Source organism: Hyla sarda, chromosome 9 (assembly GCF_029499605.1).
Source record: "Hyla sarda isolate aHylSar1 chromosome 9, aHylSar1.hap1, whole genome shotgun sequence".
Lineage (NCBI taxonomy): Eukaryota > Metazoa > Chordata > Amphibia > Anura > Hylidae > Hyla > Hyla sarda.
The window spans coordinates 102,320,814-102,344,012 of NC_079197.1; the positions used below are offsets into that span (position 1 = coordinate 102,320,814).

A 23,199-nucleotide genomic window follows, 5' to 3' on the forward strand; every position below is an offset into this window, starting at 1 on the left:
CCGGATCTGGCTGGGAAGTGTCAAAACTGGGCGCTCTCATATCCCAGCTGGACCCAGACCCCATCTTATTCATTAGAATGAGCTGAATGAAGTCAGATAGTGTCAGCTTTGCCCCATTGCCTCATCGGCTCATCTTTGCCCCACTTGTGACATTTCCCAGCTGGATCCAATAAGTTTAACCCCTTAACGACCCAGGGTTTTTTAGTTTTTGCATTTTCGTTTTTTCCTCCTTACCTTGTGCGACAAAATTGAAGAAAAAACACAATTTTGTAAATTTTGGGGGCTTCCATTTCTATGCAGTAAATTTTTGGTAAAAATGACACCTTCTCTTTATTCTGTAGGTCCATATGATTAAAATGATACCCTATTTATATCGGTTTGATTTTGTCGTACTTCTGGAAAAAATCATAACTACATGCAGGAAAATTTATACATAAAAAATTGTCATTTTCTGACCTCTAACTTTTTTATAAAATTTTCTGCGTATGGGGCAGTAGGAGGGCTAATTTTTTGCGCCGTGTTGTGAAATTTTTTTGTATTGATTGGACTTTTTGATGGCTTTTTATTCATTTTTTCATGATATAAAAAGTGACCAAAAATACGCTATTTTGGAATTTGGATTTTTTTTGCACATACGTCATTGACCGTGCGGTTTAATTTAATGATATATTTTTATAATTCGGACATTTCCGCACGTGGCAAAACTAGGGCTTGGCGGTATACCGGTTCATATCAAAAACCAAAATTTTTGTCCTGCAGGATATGAATTTTTCCCCATACTGCAATATCGGTTGGGCCCCTCCCCCTCGGGATTGAATCAACCCAGCGATGCCCACCTGTTCTGCCTCCCCCTCCCCCCAATTAATTATCAGGCCAGCACTGCGCTGTCCCCATCGGGGTAAATACTCACATATCGCCCGCAAGCGCTGCTCTCCTCGTCCTCCTGTTTGTTGCGGCCACCGGCGCTGATACTCTATACTGTATGCTGTATCCCTATGCCCGGGCTGCAAAAGGTAAACAAAATAAACTTTAACTCTCCTTCCCTGTCGGTCCGGACCTGCTTCCTGGGAACGTCGGACAGCCATCAGCCTATCATCAACCACAGCGATGTTCCGCCTCGGCGGTTGATAGGTTGAGCCCATTGTCATGACAGTGCGCTATCACCAGCTGATAGGCTGACGGCTGTCCGACGTTCCCATCCCCAGGAAGAGCGTGAGACTGACATAGGAACGTGCGTTAAAGTTTATTTTGTTTACCTTTTGTAGCCCGGGCAGTATACTTTTTACTGCGTACAGTAGTGTATCAGGAGGACGAGGAGAACAGCGCTTGCGGGTGATATGTGAGTATTTACCCCGATGATTTTTTGCGGGGGGGGGGGTATACCATTATATACCGTGGAACCGCCATAAGTTACAAAAATACAGTGATGCACATATTTGGCCATACCGCCCTGCCCTAGGCGAAACCACATATGTTTATTTTTTATTTTTATTTACTCAGTCGTTTATTTATTTTTTATGGAAGAAGGAGGGGTGATTCTTACTTTTATTAGGGAAGGGGTTAAATGATCTTTATTAACTTTTTTTTTTTGCAATGTTATAGCTCCCATAGGAGGTTATAACACTGTACACACTGATCTTTTACATTGATCATTGTTATCCCATAGGATAACATTGATCAATGATTCTGCCGCTTGACTGCTCCTGCCTGGATCTCAGGCACGGAGCAGTCATTCGGCGATTGGACACCAGGAGGAAGGTAGGGACCCTCCATGTGTCCTTCAACTGGTCAGGATGCCGCGATTCTGCCGCGGCAGTCCCGAACAACCCATTGAGCTTGCTGGGGGTAGTTTACTTTCACTTTAGACACGGCGATCAACTTTGAACGGTGCGTCTAAAGGGTTAATAGTGTGCGGCACCGCGATCAGTGCCACACGCTATTAGCCACGGGCCCCACCCGCCGTGGCCCCGCATTAAGGAAAGGGAGAGGACTCAGGACGTACCGGTAAGTCCTGGGTCGTTAATGGGTTAAAGAAAATGTGGTGTAAATGCCCCTTTTTATATAGGTATTTCCATTCCGAATGTACAGGCGTGGTCTGGGGCATGGCTGAGGGGGCGGTCAGGGGCGGGTCTTGTCCCTCCTTTATCTCAGCAAAAGTTGGGAGGTATGCGTAAGAATGGGGGGAAAGCATACAAAAGAAACCCACAGCACACGTTCACTTGTGTGTTTTATGAGCAGAAAAAAACAGAGGTCTATAGGAGGAAAAACATCTCACCCAACCAACGCCTAATCAAAGCGTTTAAGCCAAAAAATGCTGGTAAAAAGGGGTGAAATAATTCACAAAATCATGGCATTTTCCTCAGAAACCAGCCTAAGGGTCTATTCACGTGTATTTTTCTGCATATTTTCCGCATCTGATTTTGCTACCTATTGACCAGTAATTTGTGCACGTTTGAACATATCCTTTAGAGCAAGGGTGTCCATTCTGCGGACCTCCAGCTGTTGCAAAACCACAACTCCAGAATGCCCGGACAGTCAATGGCTTTCCGGGCATGCTGGGAGTTGTAGTTTTGCAACAGCTGGAGGGCCACAGTTTGGAGACCCCTGCTTTAGAGAGAATCTGTTGCCACTTTGTGCACATTATAGGGCAGTGTTTCCCAATCAGGGTGCCTCTGGCTGTTGCATGTCTACAAATTTAAATACATTTATGTACTTCTCTTTATATTTGTCTCCTACGAACCCATACGATTAAGGCCATGTACAGTCATGACCGTAAATGTTAGCACCCCTGACATTTTTCTAGAATATGAAGTATTTCTCACAGAAAAGGATTGCAGTAACACATGTTTTGCTATACACATGTTTATTCCCTTTGTGTATATTGGAACTAAACCAAAAAAGGAGGGGAAAAAAGCAAATTGGACATAATGTCACATCAAACTCCAAAAATGGTCTGGACAAAATTATTGGCACCCTTAACTTAATATTTGGTTGCACACCCTTTGGAAAAAATAACTGAAATCAGTTGCTTCCTATAACCATCAATAAGCTTCTTACACCTCTCAGCCGGAATGTTGGACCACTCTTCCTTTACAAACTGCTCCAGGTCTCTCTTATTGGAAGGCGCCTTTTCCCAAAAGCAATTTTAAGATCTCTCCACAGGTGTTCAATGGTATTTAGATTTGGACTCATTGCTGGCCACTTCAGAACTCTCCAGCGCTTTGCTGCCATCCATTTCTGGGAGCTTTATGACATATGTTTGGGGTCATTGTCCTGCTGAAAGACCCAAGATCTCGGCTTTAAGCCCAGCTTTCTGACACTGGGCTGTACAGTGCGACCCAAAATCCGTTGATAATCCTCAGATTTCATGATACCTTGTACACATTCAAATCACCTAGTGCCAGAGGCCGCAAAACAACCCCAAAACATCATTGAACCTCCACCATATTTCACTGTAGGTACTGTGTTCTTTTCTTTGTAGGCCTCATTCTGTTTTCTGTAAACCCTAGAATGATGTGCTTTACCAAAATGCTCTATCTTTGTCTCATCTGTCCACAAGACGTTTTCCCAGAAGGATTTTACTTACTCAAGTTCATTTTGCCAAAATATAGTCTTGCTTTTTTAAGGCCTTCTTGCTGAATCCACTTTTGACTTTGGCTTAACCCCTTAAGGACGGCGGTGGATACGCCCCCGTTTTAAAGTCCTTAAGGACTGAGGGCATATGGATACGCCCGTGGGAATTTCGGTCCCCGCCGCTAGCCAGTCGGGGACCGGACCGGGATGCCTGCTGAAATCATCCCGTGCAAATGCCTGGGCGGGTCCTGAGAGCCCCCCATGTCTGCGATCGCCGCAAATGGCCGATCGATTCAGAACGGCCATTTGCGGCAATTTGGGCCTGATCAGGTCTCTGATGACCCGATCGCCCGGAAAATAGGGATGATCAGAGCTGTCAGTACTCCTGTGTAAAACTTTTTTTTTTTTAAATCAACTGGTGCCAGAAAGTTAAACAGATTTGTAAATAATTTCTATTAAAAAAAAATCTTAATCCTTCCAGTACTTTTTAGGGGCTGTATACGAAAGAAAAATCCAAAAAAGAAATGCAATTCCTCTGATGTCACGACCACAGCGCTCTCTGCTGACCTCTGCTGTCCATTTTAGGAACTGTCCAGAGCAGGAGAAAATCCCCATAGCAGACATATGCTGCTCTGGACAGTTCCTAAAATGGACAGCAGAGGTCAGCAGAGAGCACTGTAGTCATGACATCAGAGGAAATTAATTTCTTTTTTGGATTTGTCTTTAGTATACAGCCCCTAAAAAGTACTGGAAGGATTACGATTTTTTAATAGAAGGGATTTACAAATCTGTTTAACTTTCTGGCACCAGTTGATTTAAAAAAAAAAAAAGTTTTCCACGGGAGTACCCCTTTAACCGGAGACTGAGATCGGCGGGCGGCGACGTCGTGCGGCTGGATCCTACAGAAGCCTAGCGACATCTGGAGGGTACAGTCTGAGACCATTTTTTTTCCTATTATCCCTTGTAAAAATTTAAAATTTGAGAGAAAACCAGCATTTTAGTGAAAAAAAAAATTTACACATCCAACTTTAACGAAAAGTCGTCAAACACCTGTGGGGTGTTAAGGCTCAATTGACCCCTTATTGCGTACCTTGAGGGGTGTAGTTTCCAAAATGGTATGCCATGTTTTTTTTTTTTTTTTTTGCTGTCCTGGCACCATAGTGGCTTCCTAAATGGGACATGCCCCCCAAAACTATTTCAGCAAAATTTGCTTTTCAAAAGCCTAATGTGACTCCTTCTCTTCTGAGCATTGTAGTTTACCCGCAAAGCATTTTACGTCCTAACATGGGGTGTTTCCATACTCAGAAGAGATGGGGTTACACATTTTGGGGGCATTTTGTCCTATTATCCCTTGTAAAAAATTTTAATTTGAGGGAAAACTAGCATTTTAGAGAAAAAATAAATAAATAAATCCTTCCCTTCTGAGCCCTTTACTGCACCCGCCGAACACTTGACATACACATATGAGGTATGTGCTTACTCAAGAGAAATTGGGTTACACATTTTAGGAAGAATTTTAGGAAGAATTCAATAACTGGGTCTACAAGAACATGCCAGTGTAAAAAATTAAGATTTTGAATGTTCTCCTTCAATTAGCTGCTATTCCTGTGAAACACCTAAAGGGTTAACAAACCTTTTGAATGTAATTTTGTATACTTTGAGGGGTGCAGTTTTTATAATGGGGTCATTTGTGGGGTATTTCTAATATGAAGGCCCTTCAAATCCACTTCAAAACAGAACTGGCCCCTGAATAATTTCGATTTAGAAAATTTTGTGAAAAATTGGAAAATTGCTGCTGAACTTTGAAGCCCTCTGGTGTCTTCCAAAAGTAAAAACTCGACAATTTTATGATGCAAACATAAAGCAGACATATTGTATATGTGAATCAATATATAATTTATTTGGAATATCCATTTTCCTTCCTTATAAATTCTCACTGCACCCCTCATTACATTCCGTGAGGGGTGTAGTTTCCGAAATGGGGTCACATGTGGGTTTATTTTTTTTTTGGCGTTTGTCAAAACCTCTGTAACAATCAGCCACCCCTGTGCAAATCACCTCAAATGTACATGATGCACTCTCCCTTCTGGGCCTTGTTGTGCGCCCCCAGAGCACTTTGCGCCCACTTATGGGGTATCTCCGTAGTCGGGAGAAATTGCATTACAAATTTTTGGGGGCTTTTTCCTTTTTACCTCTTGTCTAAATGAAAAGTATAGGGCAACACCAGCATGTTAATTTATTTTTTTACACTAACATGCTGGTGTAGACCCCAACTTCACCTTTTCATAAGAGGTGAAAGGAGAAAAAGCCCCCCAAAATTTGTTAGGCAATTTCTCCCGAGTACGGCGATACCCCATATGTGACCCTAAACTGTTGCCTTAAAATACGACAGGGCTCCGAAGTGAGAGCGCCATGCGCATTTGAGGCCTGAATTAGGGATTTGCATAGGGGTATTCTACGCCAGTGATTCCCAAACAGGGTGCCTCCAGCTGTTGCAAAACTCCCAGCATGCCTGGACAGTCAACGGCTGTCTGGCAATACTGGGAGTTGTTGTTTTGCAACAGCTCGAGGCTCCATTTTGAAAACAGTGGCGTACCAGACGTTTTTCATTTTTATTGGGGAGGGGGGCTGTGTAGGGGTATGTGTATATGTAGTGTTTTTTACTTTTTATTTTATTTTGTGGTAGTGTAGTGTTTTTAGGGTACAGTCACACGGGCGGGGGATTACAGCGAGTTTCCCGCTGCGAGTTTGACCTGCTGCGCAAAATTTGCTGCATCACAAACTTGCAGCCTGATACTCACTGTAAGCCCCCTGCCCATGTGAATGTACCCTGTACATTCACAGGGGGGGCCTCCAGCTGTTGCAAAACTACAACTCCCAGCATGCACAGTCTATCAGTGCATGCTGGTAGTTATAGTTTTGCAACAGCTGGAGGCACACGGGGAGACAATGTTTCCCAACCAGTGTGCCTCCAGTTGTTGCAAAACCACAACTCCCAAACATTCTCAGGCATGCTGGAAGTAGTAGTTTGGCAACATCTTTAGAGCCAGATGTTGCTGAACTACAACTCCCAGCATGCTTGGAGTTGTAGTTTTGCAACATCTGGAGGACTACAGTTTGCAGACCACTAATACAGTGGTTCCCAATCTGTGCCCTTCCAGATGTTACAAAACTACAACTCTCGGTATGCCAAAACTGTCCAGGCATGCTGGGAGTTGTAGTTCTGCAACATCTGAAGGGCCAGATGTTACAGAACTACAACTCTCAGCATGCCTGGACAGTAAGGGCATGCTGAGGATGTGTAGTTTTGCAACATCTGGAAGGGCACAGTGGTCTCCAAACTGTGGCCCTCCAGATGTTGCAAAACTACAACTCCCAGCATGCCCAGACGCCAAGGGCTGTCTGGGCATGCTGGGAGTTGTAGTATACAGGGTCCCAATACAGCAATGCATGTCGCTTTACGGCGCCGTGCATTGCTGTAAAGAGCCCGACCGCGGCTGAAGATCCACTCACCTGTCGCCACCGCCGCTGTCTTCATCGCCGGGATCCGGGTCTTCAGGGACGGGGTAAGTACCGGGGCCGGGCCCCAGCACTCCCCCGTCCCCCGCCTCGTCCTCCAGTCTTCCTCCCGTCCTCTCCGGACTTCCAGGGGCCGGGCAGGGCGGGAGGAAGTAATCGTCCCCCCCCCTGCGATTGGTCGGTTAACTAACCGACAGATCGCAGGGAATAGGAGGAGGTGGCAGGCTTGCCACCTCGCTCCTATTCTTTAGCATGGTCCTGGCTGTCTGTGACAGCAGGGATCATGCAAAATTACCGGGCGGTCGGGTCCCAGAGACCCGATCAGCCCGGTATCGCCGCAGATCGCAAGGGCCTTCATGGCCCCCCTAGGCGTTTGCCCTGGATGCCTGCTGAAGGATTTCAGCAGGCATCCGGTTCCGATCTCTGCCCGTCGAGCGGCAGAGACCGGAAAACGCCATGACGTCCTGGGACGTCATTGGTCCTTAAGGCCCAGGGTGCCATGACGTCCCAGGACGTCATTGGTCCTTAAGAGGTTAAGGTGAAAAAGGGCTCAGTCCTTAAGGGGTTAAAATGGTATCTAATTATGAATTTAAACCTTTTCCATTCTAAATCCTTGTTAGCACTTACTTCAGGGATGTCCTAACAAATGCCTCTGTATTGTATATACTCAGTCCGTATACACCTATCACAGTATTTACAGTGAATAAAAAAGTACAATGAACCCACATTTTTATTGAATAGTTTAACATATTCATTTATTTTTGTCTATTATTTAGCATTGAAATATTATGTAACAATCAAATTCCCGACATCACGCATACTGTTAAAAACACCTTTTTAGGCTGGGTTCACATGTGTCTGGTGCCCAGCCTAAAACTTGCCGGAAGTGTTATTTTGCATCTGGCATCCATTGTTTCTGAATGCAAGACAAGGGAATGTAGCAGGATGTGTTCTACCGCCTGGCACCTCTGTACACTGAGGACAAGCGGGGCTCTGTGTACTGAGGACAAGCGGGGCTCTGTGTACTGAGGACAAGCGGGGCTCTGTGTACTGAGGACAAGCGGGGCTCTGTGTACTGAGGACAAGCGGGGCTCTGTGTACTGAGGACAAGCGGGGCTCTGTGTACTGAGGACAAGCGGGGCTCTGTGTACTGAGGACAAGCGGGGCTCTGTGTACTGAGGACAAGCGGGGCTCTGTGTACTGCGGACAAGCGGGGCTCTGTGTACTGCGGACAAGCGGGGCTCTGTGTACTGCGGACAAGCGGGGCTCTGTGTACTGAGGACAAGCGGGGCTCTGTGTACTGAGGACAAGCGGGGCTCTGTGTACTGAGGACAAGCGGGGCTCTGTGTACTGAGGACAAGCGGGGCTCTGTGTACTGAGGACAAGCGGGGCTCTGTGTACTGAGGACAAGCGGGGCTCTGTGTACTGAGGACAAGCGGGGCTCTGTGCACAAGGCCTTCTAATTCGAATAGAAGAATTTAAATTTTTTCTTGCCTAAGTGTGCGCACAGCAATGTTGTCAGAGCAGTTCAGCAGTAGTTCCATGATCTTGCATGTTCCTTGTGTAACCCCCAGTCTTTTGCTCTGCTAGATTCTCAAAGACCTCGGCTACAACAGACTGACTCTCCAGATTGGAAGGGGAGTAGTAGAACCGAAGTCATTCACCTCAGCTGGTTTTACCCTGGATGTCTTCAGGTATAAGGACTCTTTAGCAGAAGATATTAGGAATGCCGATCTTGTTATAAGCCACGCAGGTACTTCACATTTTTTTTTTTTAGACATGTGAGAACTTATAAAGAATTAGGTGCTAACCAACATAAGAAATAAAATATGATACCTACAGAGATTTGAGCATGTGTACATCCCCTAAGGGTAGGGTCACGCACAGTGGATCCGCAATGTATTTCAGTGTGAAGCACGCTGCGGATGCGACTGCAGAGTGAGCTCTCAGCTGCGGCAGGGTAGCTCTGTGTGTTTGCTTGTAGCTGCGGATTTCCCGCTGGCACTCACGAGCAGACACACAGAGCTTGCTTGGCTGCAGCTGGGAAATTGCTCTGCAGTCACTCTGTGTGGCCCTACCCTAAGTGTCTGTTCACACATGCACATTTTCTGCAGATAATTTTGCTACACGTTGATTCCAAACGTGCAGCCAAATCCACACGTGTGAACGTACCCATCCGATGTGGATTTGAAGTTGCAGATTTATATATATTTTACAGGGCAGTCACTTTGTTGACATGTCACTCAAAAATACATGAATTAACATCTGCAGTTTCAGATCCACATCTGTGGATTTTACTACTGTGGAGCGCATCTTCTCATCTGCATCGCATCTGATGTGTGTGAATACACCCTAAAGCAATGTTTCCCAACCAGTGTCCCTCCAGCTGTTGTAATACTACAAGAGGATATGAGACCCTGTTTTTGACCACCATCTGGTGATTGCTTCTAGCATGCGCCAAAGTTAGGGTTCAAAAGAAGTCCAAAACAAGATTAGTTGCTACTCTGAAAGGCTTTCTATTCATTTCAGGGCTGAATAAAATTTGTCAAATTCACAGTTTAGTTCATAGAATTTGGAAAATCATGGCTGTCTAACGCCAAAAGAGAGTGCTTCTGGTGAGAATGACTTCTGCCCTTCTATCTCTAATGCTCATGTTCCTCCATAGGTGCTGGAAGCTGCTTAGAAACACTCGAAGCACAAAAACCTCTTATTGTTGTCATCAATGAGAAACTAATGTCCAACCATCAGCTGGAACTTGCAAAGCAACTCCATAAAGATGGCCACCTCCTCTACTGTACATGCAGGTAACACAGATTCAGGGTTTGAGGCCTCATTCTTACTTCTGCTGTTTTTAATACAACAAAACCAAAGGTAAACAGTAACACTAGGCCATGTTCAGGATTCTGGCAGGATTTAGCATTCTGTGAAAATCTGTAAATATTCCATAACTAAATTTAGTGAATGGAATAACCAATTCACATACAGTGGAACAAAAATCTTCAAGGGAAAATATGCAGATATTAGTCAGTCGAAAAATAAAAAAGTTATGGGTCTTAGATGATAAGGAGGAAAAGAAACAGACCAAAAAAATGCTCTAAAAGCAATGATAAATCTCCCCCATGATGTGCTATGTTTTGGCGCAGTTCAGGCGCAAGCAGCATATTTAGCGACTTTTATGCGCCTTTTGATATAGACAGTTTCACTCTTTTTGCCGACCCGTAGAACCTTTTCTTGTTGACCATGCAGTGGTCACGTATTTATCATTTGTGACTTTTGTCAAAAGTCGCTATTTTGTGTGCAAAGGTACTTTTTAGGCGCAAAGCTACACCACCTACCAGTATGCGTGAGAATAATTTCTACCTTCCACAATTCAACCTTTAACCTCTTGTGGATGACAGCGTCCCACTCCCCTTCTATGACACGCGCTCAGGAGCTGAGCGCAGGTCATAGCTGGGTGGTCCTGGTGGCTATCTGCTACCAGGACCCATCTCTAATGCCAGACATCACCAATTACGGTGATGCCCAGCTTTAACCCCTTAGACACTGCAATGAAATTTGATTGTAGGGTCTAAAATGCAAGTAAAAATGTCCCGGCAGCTCTGTGAAAGTAAAAACACCTAACCTGCCAAATTCAGGACCCGGGAAAGTGTCTACTTCCCTTCCTCACAAGCGTCTAGAAAAGGTGTATGTGGTAGAGCTTTTCCCACCACAGCAGAGCTGCGCAAAATTCATCATCCTGCTGCACCTTCTTCATAAATAAGATGCACGCTAGTCAAACCCACCACCCAAATAAACGTGGGAAAATAGCTCTACCGTAGACATTCTTTTATAAATGTGGGCCCATGTGTATAGTCTAAAAATATATCACATTTCTAGATATTATACCAGAAATACAAATGATAAAAAAAAAAAATCAGATTCTCAGACATGTACAATTCATATATTTGGATTATTTTGGTATTGTGGTAAAATCATTATCATTGTAATTTCCACATTGGCCACCAGATGTTACTGTTATCTGCATTTCAGTATGAAGAAAGCCACATTGCTTGGGCGTTTTGCCATTCATACTCAATGTATTACATAAAATAACAGGGGCTCACATGGGGGGGGGGGGGGTGTTGGGGTTGGAGTTTATGGTTCTGACAGATCTGTTCCCCATTACCCTAAACCGTTTTTCAAAATAACAGCTGTATTGCAGAACGGGGAAAAGACAGGATACCAACCTGTTATCCCTTCCTTGGATAAATGGTATGTACATAATGAAGATGTAAGCTGAGGCACAATGTAAGCCACTTCATTAGGAGCACAGTGTAGGCCACTTCTTTAACCCCGTAAGGACAATGGACGTGTATCCTGATGCGATGGTACTTAATGCTTCAGGGCATACATTTACGTCCTGTATGTAACGGAGCATCGCAGTGGTGCTCGCAACTTGCACTTCAGGTCCTCGCTGAGACCCACCGGTAATGGCAGGCATCAGCAATTATGCTGATGTCTGCCATTAACCTCTCAGATGCAGTGATCAATACAGATCCTGGCATCTGCTGCAGATCGGTTCTTCTAATGGATGATCGGATCGCCCGTGGCACAGCTGTGGGGATTCGATCATCCGTGATGACGGATGGAGGTCTCCTCATCTGCTCCGGTTGTCATCCCGGGGTCTTCTTCTCATGTTTGAGAATTGACAGGCAGGGCGTGCGTTCAGCAGAGCTACACAGGGCTGCTGCAGGCAGGTGAACCCTTCCTGTCAATCAATTACATGACGTACGCAGAAAGAGGCACTGGGCTCCGCCTCTCTGACTGTCGGCCTGACTCCCCTAAGGGCTTATGAAGCTGAAGTCTGTAATTATAAAGAAGCCGAGTGTCACTGAGCTGTCAGCCAATCACTGCACTCTGCTTAGTAACCCTTTCCCCTCTGGTTTTATGCTGCACATGTCACACAGAAGAAGATTACTGGAGTTTGCCTGCTTATACACTATGTAGTAGAGCCCTGTGCGGGACTGGTTTTTCTATCCTGCTCCAGCCTGCTCCCAATGATTTTTTTTGTCTAACCCCATCTTCTAACAAAGGAATGTACAGATTCTAGGGTGCAATGCTCTGCACATATTCCCCATCTCCTTGGGGGTGACACAATGTTATAAACCTCCTCCTTATGTATTCTCCTTATTACTGGGGTGACACACTGTAACAATCCTCCTCATGTAATCTTCTTATTACTGGGGTGACACACTGTAACAAACCTCCTCCTCAGGTAATCTCCTTACAACTGGGGTGACACACTGTAACAATCCTCCTCATGTAATCTCCTTATTACTGGGGTGATACACTGTAACAAACCTCCTCCTCAGGTAATCTCCTTACAACTGGGGTGACACACTGTAACAAACCTCCTCATCATGTAATCTCCTTACTACTGGGATCACACACTGATAACACACAGAAACACCCCTTTCCTCATGCCATCTCCTTACTACTGGGATGGCACACTGTAACAAATCTCCTCCTCATGACATCTTTTTACTACTGAGGTGCACATTGTAACAAACCCCTTCCCCTTGTCATCTCTTTACTACTGAGCTGGCACACTGTAACAAACCCCCTTCCCCCTCCCCTTACTACTGGGGTACATGTCGCTGTAGGAGGATGAACATGCTGTCACACTTCTGCTCCTTCTCTATGCTATGGAGGGAACTGTGCACTGAATCCTTCTCTCACTTGAGCTGCAGTGGGGGTGTGGCCTCCTCTCAGCCAATCACAGAAGCTCACACACTGCCTGCTCTCTGTGTTCGGAGATCTTCCTGTATTCTGACTGAGTAGCTGTCCCATAATCCCATCATCTTCATTTTATGTTCTCGTTGTGTATGTGGCATGCTGTCATACTGCTTTGATAAAATCTGGATACGCAACACCCTCCACCCCACCCGGTCCAAGCTATAACTGACCTCCTCATAGAAGCAAATCAGATTAGTCTGACAGGACCGATCCCGCATAGACCATGTTGGTGCTGTGTTCTAAGATTATTTTTAATTAAAGTGTCCCTTTCACTTGAAAAAAAAGTTTGACATATCAGAGTCTTAAAGGGGTACTCCATTGGCCAGCGTTCAGAAGTAAATGTTCCGAACGCTGTTTTCGCATTGTGGGGGTCGACCACGCCCCTCATGACATCATGGCCATGCCCCTCAATCCAAGTCCAAGGAGGGTTTGGGACAGCTGTCACACCCACTCCCAGAGACTTGCATTGAGGGGACGTGGCCATGATGTCACGGGGGGCGTGGTCGACCCCCGCAGCGCGAAAACAGTGTTCGGAACAATTACTTCTGAACGCTGGCAAGTGGAGTACCCCTTTAAAAGCTCTGACTGGTTTAGGACCCAGTGGTGAGACTTCCACTGATCATTAGATTGAGTTGTGAGAAGCGCGAGGCTATGAACTTCACTCTTCTTCTGGCTGAGATCTTCATCTCATCTCTCTTACACTAGAGGGGCTCCATATAGAGCTTGTTTAGTGCAACTGGATGAAGATCACCGCTAAACCCTGAGACATGTCAAAGTTTTTAGAAATCGAAGGGACACTTTACCTTTTTTTGATACTGTCTCTGAGAAAACACTCATAGTTTCTCCACAATAGATGTTTCATTACAATACATGTCCTCCAGCAGATACAACACACACATGCTTCTGTACAGAGGCATACATTGGCCATTGGTTGCAACCCAAAAACATTTTTTTTTTTGCCGCAGCAGCTCACTGAATCGGAAAGTGCAGACTGCAGTGAAAGGGTGTGAAATCAGGTGGAGGAATGGAAAGTGACAAAGTAATAATAATGACTGTGTAGAAAGAGGCATTTTTCTCTAATAAGATTTATTACAGTATTTTGAATTGTGCTATTGTTTTATGCAGTGTTTGTACAGATTTCCTCTAAGTGGTCACTGTTGTTTCAACAAAGTACAGCGCTGCGGACACCAACAGTTAGGTCATAAGATAGATTTACGGTGCCTATTACTTCGTATATAGCTGACAGATTCCCTTTAGGGAAAGAAGCCTCATTCCAGATTTACACCCAAAAACCGCTTCTGTACTCCATTGTATTTTTAAGAGCCATAATAGCTTTTGACAGGAATGTGTAAAACCTTACTGTTTATTCTTTTCATCAGCACCCTTGAAAACACATTAAAGACAATGGACCTGTCATCTTTGAAAGTCTTCCCGCCAGGTCATCCAGAAATATTTGCAGACTTTTTAGATGGTGTTGTGGGCCTTCGATAGCAGTAAAGGAATGGACGATTCCACAATTCTCTGGAAGACTTGCTTATTATGACTGATACAGAACTATTTGTTACTTTGGATCTTATTAAAGATACATTTTCTGTGCTATTTTATTTTGTGTGCGATTTGTATCAGTCGTGACGTCACTTTATATAGTAAGAGAAAATGGAGGCATCGGAAACAAAACACAACTTTAGATACCCTAGGGGGGGTGCTGCTGTGGTGGTACCTTCTCAGAGATACCAAACCTGTCACTAGGACCGCTCATAAACATTTTGATCTTTAATATGGTATGTACTTAAATTTGGGGTAAGGATCCATTAAAGGGTACCTCTCATCAAATAAACTTTTGATATATTTTAGATTAATGAATGTTGAATAACTTTCCAATAGCATGTTAATGAAAAATATGCTTCTTTCTATTGTATTTTTCCCGATCAGTCCTGTCAGCAAGCATTTCTGACTCATGCTGGAGTCCTAAACACTCAGAGCTGCCAGCCTGCTTTGTTCACAGCCAAACAGGCTGTGAACAAAGCAGGCTGGCTGCTCTGAGTGTTCTCCTTTGTGAACAAAGCAGACTGGCAGCTCATAGTGTTTAGGACTCCAGCATGAGTCTGAAATGCTTGCTGCCAGGACTGGTAGGGAGACCCCTAGTGGTCATTTCTTCAAAATGGAAAATTAAATAGAAAGAAGCATATTTTTTAATAACATGCAATTGTAAAGTTATTCTGCATACATTAATCTATAATATATCAAAAGTTTTTTTGATGAGAGGTTCCCTTTAAACAGGAGGGCATGACCTAGCATAGAGCCAAAGTGCATGTGCTCTTCTAGCAGCTTCATTTACCAACGCTATACAGGCAGACAGGGTAATGTGCATGTCAGTAGGCGGCGTTCCCTAATAAGACTAGAATACCTAGACTTAGCCAGTGCAGGTATGAACTGGCTACAGATTCCGCTATAAACGGTGTAGTAAGCAGAAAATACCAGGTAATGGGAGATGATAGTGAGAGTTTACAGCCGAACGGTGCAAGTAAGTTAAAGGGGTACTCCGGTGAAAAACTTTTTTTATTTTAATTCAACTCTTGCCAGAAAGTTAAACAGATTTGTAAATGACTTCTATTAAAAAATCTTAATCCTTCCTGTACTTATTAGCTGCTGAATACTACAGTGGAAATTCTTTTCCGTTTGAAACACAGATCTGTCTGCTGACATCATGAGCACAGTGCTCTCTGTTGACATCTCAGTCCATTTTTAGGAAAATGGTAAAAGGAAATCCCCATAGCAAACATATGCTGTTCTGGGCAGTCCCTAAAATGGACAGAGATGTCAGCAGAGAGCACTGTGCTCATGATGTCAGCAGACAGCTCTGTGTTTCAAAAAGAAAAGAATTTCCGCTGTAGTATTCAGCAGCTAATAAGTACAGGAAGGATTAAGATTTTTTAATAGAAGTAATTTACAAATCTGTTTAACTTTCTGGCACCAGTTGATTTAAAAAAAAAAAAATAATGTTTTTCACCGGAGAACCCCTTTAAATAAAGTATAACAAATGAGTCCCTATTCAAGCATTCTAGGCATCGAATGAAACTTAATATACACTGGAGTCGTGCTTCAAACATGTAACAGAATTCGGGACAATTTCAATGCGCACCTAAGCCCTGCCCCAAAATTTGTGAAGCCAAATATCGCTTCAAAGCCATAGAGATTGGCACTTGTGGCTGCACAAATGATTCTTGTGCCTTAAAGGGGTATTCCGGCTATATACATCTTATCCCCCATCCAAAGGATAGGGGATAAGCTGTATTATCGCAGGGGTCCCGCCGCTGGGAAACACTGCGATATCTGTGCAGCCCCCAACATTCTGTGCCGGGCGCTGCCTCCGAGATGGGGATGTGATGTCATGACCCCGCCCCCTAGTGATGCCACGCCCCTCCCATAGACATGAATGGCGGGGGCGTGGCGTGACGCGCTAAAGAAAAACCCTTAGGTTATCGAACCAGATGACACACACTCAAACTCAAGAAGTGTGTCTGACTCGGCACCCATGATCCACCACTGCCGTCATGTGGATGATGGAGACCAATCTGATGCCTATTGTGCAGCTCCAAGGGAAGAATCCCACAGCAAGAAACTATGTCTGGGTAACTAAACATAAATTTCTCTATTTTTGTCACGTTTGTAAGCAATTGTGTCTGATGTGTGTAACGTCTTGAATTTTGTGTGTAATTATTTATTTTAGATGACACATGATGTTCCACACCAAAGAGTGTAAAGAACAGCTGTTTCAAGAACTTTTCCAGACTGACTGCATTTTCCCTTTCCTCCTTGTAAATAAATGTTCCCTTTTTTTTTGTTTCAATTTAATAATCAGTGTTGATCTTTTCTGTTTATTATGTGTTCACTTGCCTCCGAAACAGTGAGCAGCGGGTGACCTGAACCGACCACAATGACAGCTTTGAGGGTACAAGATATAAACCATTTTTTTAATGCCATTTCAAGCTACACATAGTGGAATACATGTTCAATATGTATTGATCTTATCAACCCACTTTAGAACAATCATGAACTTCTCTTAAAGGAGAACTTCAGAACACACAAATTGTCCCCCCCCATACTGCCGGCAGTAAAAAAAAAAATAGATGCACATACCTTCCTTCGCTCCCCCGATGCCTCCGGTAACCCGCACTGGTCTCTGCTGCGATCCTCTTCCTGGTTGCTAGTGGTCGACGGGTCATACTGCCAATCACTGGCCGCAGCGAAGTCCCGACTCGGCCGGCGATAGGCTGAGCGGCATTGTGACGTTTTCGGCCCCGTCAGCAGGTGCCGTTGTAGTGAAGAATTTTGTGTCTTGAAGCGTTCTCACACTGCCGCTCAGCCTATCCCTGGCCGAGTCGGGACTGCAGCCGGTGATTGGCTGAGTGCAGTATGACTCACCGACCACCAGCAACCAGGAAGAGGATCGCGGCGGAGACCGGAGCCGGTTATCGGAGGCCCCGGGGGAGTGAAGGAAGGTATGGGGGACAATTTTTGTATTCTGGAGTTCTCCTTTAAGGAAGTGCAAACTTTGTGTTAAGTCTTAAAACATTTAGTAAACTAAAGCTAGCGAGCCAGCCATATAAAATGTACACTTTTTCTGAAAATATTATTTTTCAAGAAACAAACTGTATTTGAGAATCTGACTACTGGGTCACCCGCACTAAACCCAATATGCTAGGTTATAGTGCAAGTGAATAGCTGTAAAATGAGGGTTCACTTACTTTAATCCGAGTTATGTTAGTGAATAGTTTTATTCATATTGCTCTCCAGCGCACATTGGAGGTGGGGAGCCAGCTGACTGAGCTCCCCTGCCTCATATTTGCCGCTGCCTGCCCCCATTTTGATTATTCCAATTCTTTACTCTCGCATCACTATGATGCCCAGTGGTCAGACACCCCCCCCCCCCCTTTCATCATAAACTTATTGCTGTGGACAGGGGATAAGTTTTATTTCCCCAGATTATCCCTTTAACCCCTTAAGGACTCGGGGTTTTTGCACTTTCGTTTTTTCCTCCTTACCTTTTAAAAATCATAACCCTTTAAATTTTCCACCTAAAAATCCATATTATGGCTTATTTTTTGCGTCGCCAATTCTACTTTGCAGTGACATTAGTCATTTTACCCAAAAATGCACGGCGAAACGGAAAAAAAAATCATTGTGCGACATAATCGAAAAAAAAACGCCATTTTTTAACTTTTGGGGGCTTCCGTTTCTACGCAGTGCATATTTCGGTAAAAATTACACCTTATCATTATTCTGTAGGTCCATACAGTTAAAATGATACCCTACTTATATAGGTTTGATTTTGTCGCACTTCTGGAAAAAATCATAACTACATGCAGGAAAATGTATACTTTAAAAATGTCCTCTTCTGACCCCTATAACTTTTTTATTTTTCCACGTACAGGGCGGTATGAGGACTCATTTTTTACGCCGTGATCTGTAGTTTTTATCGGTATGATTTTTGTTTTGATCGGACTTTTTGATCACTTTTTATTCATTTTTTTAATGGTATAAAAAGTGACCAAAATACGCTTTTTTGGAATTTGGAATTTTTTTGCGCGTACGCCATTGACCGTGCGTTTTAATTAATGATATATTTTTATAGTTTGGACATTTACGCACGCGGCGATACCACAGATGTTTTTTTTTTTTTATGGGAAAAGGGGGGTGATTCAAACTTTTATTAGGGAAGGGGTTAAATTACCTTTTATTAACACTTTTTAAAAAAATTTTTTTTTGCAGTGTTATAGGTCCCATAGGGACCTATAACACTGCACACACTGATCTCCTATGCTGATCACTGGCGTGCATTAACACGCCTGTGATCAGCATTATCGGCGCTTGACTGCTCCTGCCTGGATCTCAGGCACGGAGCAGTCATTCGTCGATCGGACACCGAGGAGGCAGGTAAGGGCCCTCCCGGTGTCCGGTCAGCTGTTCGGGGCGCTGCGATTTCACCACGGCGGTCCCGAACAGCCCGACTGAGCAGCCGGGTCACTTTCAGTTTCACTTTAGAAGCGGCGGTCAGCTTTGACCGCCGCTTTTAAAGGGTTAATACCGCACATCGCAGCGATCGGCGATGTGTGGTATTAGCCGCGGGTCCCGGCCGTTGATGAGCGCCGGGACCGACGCGATATGATGCAGGATCGCGGCGCGATCCCGCTTCATATCGCGGGAGCTGGCGCAGGACGTAAATATACGTCTTGCGTCGTTAAGGGGTTAAGGACCCATGACCTACATGTATGTCATGGGCAATTCTGGTCCCCGCCGGGCGGGGATCGGACCGGGGTGACTGCTGATATCTATCAGCAGGCATCCCGTGCACATTCCAAGGGGGGGTCATCAGACCCCCCCCCCCATGTCGGCGATCGCGGCAAATCGCATGTGAATTCACACCTGCGATTTGTGCAATTCCGGGTCATACGGGTCTATGGTGACCCGGAAAATCAGGGGAATCGGGGTTGTCCAAGACACTTACGATCCCCCTGAAGGGATAGGAGTGAGGTGGCAGGGGTGCCACCCCTTCTATCCCTGCTATTGGTTGTATAGATGCGACGACCAATAGCAGATCGGGGGCAGGGGGGTTTACTTTCGCTTTCCCCATTCTGCCCACCCACAATAGCCGGGGCAGAACGGGGAAATTACAAAGGACCGGGGACGAAGATCCACTTACCCATCCATGGGGGCGGAGGCGACAATAGACGTTGGAGATCGGCGGGTGGCGACATCGTGCGGCTGGCTCCCTGTATCCTACGGAAGCCGGTGAGTTGCTTAGCAACATCTGGAGGGCTACAGTTTGAGACCACTATACAGTGATCTCCAAACTGTGACCCTCCAGATGTTGCAAAACTACATATCCCAGCATGCCCTTCGGCGATCAGTACATGCTAGGAGTTGCAGTTTTGCAACAGCTGGAGGCACACTGGTTGGAAAATACTGAGTTCGGTAACAGAACCTAACTGAACCAGTGTGCCTCCAGCTGTTGCAAAAGTACAACTCCCAGCATGCACGGTCTGTCAGTACATGCTGGGAGTTGTAGTTTTGAATCAGCTGGAGGTTTGCAACCCCCCCCCCCCCATGTGAATGTACAGGGTACATTCACACGGGCAGGTTTACAGTAAGTTTCTTGAAGTTTGAGCTGCGGCAAATTTTTTCGCTGCAGCGCAAACTCCTAGCGGGAAACTCACCGTAACCCGTCAGTACAAATGAACCCTAACCCTTACACTGTCCCCCCCCCCCCCCCCCCCCAATAAAAATGAAAAACGTATTGTACAGCAGTGTTTCCAAAACGGAGCCTCCAGCTGTTGCAAAACAACAACTCCCAGCATTTCCGGACAGCCACTGACTGTCCAGGCATGCTGAGAGTTTAGCAACCGCTGGAGGCACCCTGTTTGGGAATCACTGATGTAGAATACCCCTATGTCCACCCCTATGCAGTCCCTAATTCAGTCCTCAAATGCGCATGCCGCTCTCTCACTTCAGAGCCCTGTCGTATTTCAGGGAAACAGTTTAGGGCCACATATGGGGTATTTCCGTACTCGGGAGAAATTGCACTACAAATTTTGGGGGCTTTTTCTCCTTTTACCCCTTATGAAAAGGAAAAGTTGGGGGCTACACCAGCTTGTTAGTGTAAAAAAAATTACACTAACATGCTGGTGTTGCCCCATACTTTTTATTTTCACAAGCGGTAAAAGGTAAAAAAGACCCCCAAAATTTGTTACACAATTTCTCCTGAGTACGGAAATACTCCATTTGTGGGCGTAAAATGCTCTGCGGGCGCACAACAAGGCTCAGGAGTGAGAGTGCACTATGTACATTTGAGGCCTAAATTAGTGATTTGCACAGGGGTGGCTGATTTTCCAGCGGTTCTGACATAAACACAAAAAAAAATAAATACCCACATGTGCCCCCATTTTGGAAACTACACCCATCACGGAACGTAACAAGGGGTATAGTGAGCCTTAACACCCCACAGGTGTTTGACGAATTTTCATTAAAGTTCGATGGGAAAATGAAAAAAAAAATGTTTTCACTAAAATGTTGGTGTTACCCTAAATTTTTCATTTCACAAGGGAAAATAGGAAAAAAAGCCCTCCAAAACGTGTAACCCCATTTCTTCTGAATATAAAAATACCCCAAATGTGGATGTAAAGTGCTCTGCGGGCGAACTACAATGCTCAGAAGAGAAGGAGCGCCATTGGGCTTTTGAAGAGAAAATTTGTCCAGAATTGAAGGCCACGTGTGTTTACAAAGCCCCCATAGTGCCAGAACAATGGACTCCCCCTGCATGTGACCCCATTTTGGAAACTACACCCCTCACAGAATGTAATAAGGGGTACAGTGAGCATTTACGCACCACAGGTGTCTGGTAGATTTTTGGAACAGTGGTCCGTGAAAATTAAAACATTTTATTTTTCATTTGCACAGCCCACTGTTCCAAAGATCTGTCAAACGCCAGTGGGGTGTAAATACTCACTGCACCCCTTATTAAATTCTGTGAGGGGTGTAGTTTCCAAAATGGGATCACATGTGGGGGGATCCACTGTTCTGGCACCACGGGAGCTTTGTAATTACACATGGCCCCTGACTCCCTGTCCAAACAAATTCACTCTTTAAAAGCTCAATGGCGCTCCTTCTCCTCTGAGCATTGTAGTTCGCCAGCAGAGCACTTGACGTCCACACATGGGGTATTTCCATACTCAGAAGAAATGGGGTTTCAAATTTTGGGGGTTATTTTCTCCTATTTCCCCTTGTAAAAGGGTTGTGAAACACATGTGAGGTTTTAAGGCTCACTATCCCCCTTGTTACGTTCCTTGAGGGGTGTAGTTTCCAAAAATAATATGCCATGTGGGGGGTTTCTGCTGTTCTGGCACCATAGGGGCTTCCTAAATGCAACATGCCCCCCATAAACCATTTCAGCAAATTTCACTCAACAAAATCCCATTGTTGCTCCTTCCCTTCTGAGCCCTCTACTACGGCCACCAAACACTTCACATACACATATGAGGTATTTCCTTACTCAGGAGAAAAAGCCCCCCAAAATTTGTAACCCAATTTCTCTCATTACCTCTTGCAAAAATTCAAAAACTGGGTCTACAAGAACATGCCAGTGTAAAAAAATGAAGATTTTTAATTTTCTCCTTCAATTTGCTGCTATTCCTATGAAACACCTAAAGGGTTAATAAACCCTTTTGAATGTAATTTTGAATACTTTGAGGGGTGCAGTTTTTATAATGGGGTCATTTATGGGGTATTTCTAATAAGAAGGCCCTTCAAATCCACTTCAAAACTGAACTGGTCCCTGAAAAATTTCGATTTAGAAAATGTGAAAAATTGGAAAATTGCTGCTATACTTTGAAGCCCTCTGATGTCTTCCAAAAGTAAAAACATGTCAACTTTATGATGCAAACATAAAGTAAACATATTGTATATGTGAATCAATATATAATTTATTTGGAATATCCATTTTCCTTATAAGCAGAGAGCTTCAAAGTTAGAAAAATGCAACATTTTCTATTTTTTCATCAAATTTTGGAATTTGTCACCAAGAAATGATGCAAGTATCGACAAAATGTTACCACTAATATAAAGTAGAATATGTCACGAAAAAACAATCTCTGAATCAGAATGAAAGGTAAAATCATCCCAGAGTTTTTAATGCTTAAAGGGACAGTGGTCAGATGTGCAAAAAAATAGCCGGGTCCTACAGGGAAAATTGGCTGGGTCCTTAAGGGGTTAAACACACACCCTAAAGCCTCTGAAAGGCTTTTTGTAAAAATTCCTTTCAGAAGATTGGTATGGATATAATAATGTTGCAAATTCAAAATCTTATGTTAACTGGTACATGAACTTAAACCTGGGACTAATCTGCATGCATAACACGCATATTGTACTGTGGATTATGGTAGAATGGGTGAAATCCATAGTGGAATAAGGCCTCATTCACATTGTCGTCAGCCTCTGCTATTCAGAGTTCCATCAGCAATCCGGGCAGTTTAGCGGAGCAAAAATTGTGCAAGCTCTATTCCCCCCCCCCCCCCCCCCCCCCCCCGCTAAAATCCTGTAAAATTACCAGGTCACCGATGAACCACATGCAAGTGAATGGGGTCCGTCATGACCTGGTCGTAGCGGTTTGCCGATCGGTCCCTTAACGGGTCGGAAGCAAACGGCCGTGTGAACCTAGCATTAGACATTATTATCTAACCCCAGTACTAGCTGAATAAATTGTTGCTTTGGGATGGACTATGTAAACTTACAATAAACTTCCAGGGCACTGTATGTATTGTTTCTGACATTTCAAAA

The 23,199-nt window shown here is 44.5% G+C and overlaps 1 protein-coding gene across 4 annotated transcripts in view; it reads left to right on the top strand.

Moving 5' to 3' along the window:
• LOC130291291 (UDP-N-acetylglucosamine transferase subunit ALG13 homolog) overlaps positions 1 to 14,463 on the top strand; it is a 30,625-nt gene extending 16,162 nt beyond the window's left edge. For 3 of the 4 annotated variants that reach the window (XM_056539893.1, XM_056539892.1, XM_056539895.1), the window contains exons 2-4: positions 8,683 to 8,845; positions 9,758 to 9,896; positions 14,247 to 14,463. In XM_056539893.1, coding sequence (XP_056395868.1) covers positions 8,683 to 8,845; positions 9,758 to 9,896; positions 14,247 to 14,358 — 414 coding nt within the window. In that variant the 3' untranslated portion in view covers positions 14,359 to 14,463. Of the gene's footprint in view, positions 1 to 8,682; positions 8,846 to 9,757; positions 9,897 to 14,246 lie in introns of those variants that run through there. The other variant, XM_056539894.1, reaches the window with a different exon arrangement.
• The last annotated feature ends 8,736 nt before the right edge of the window (positions 14,464 to 23,199 follow it).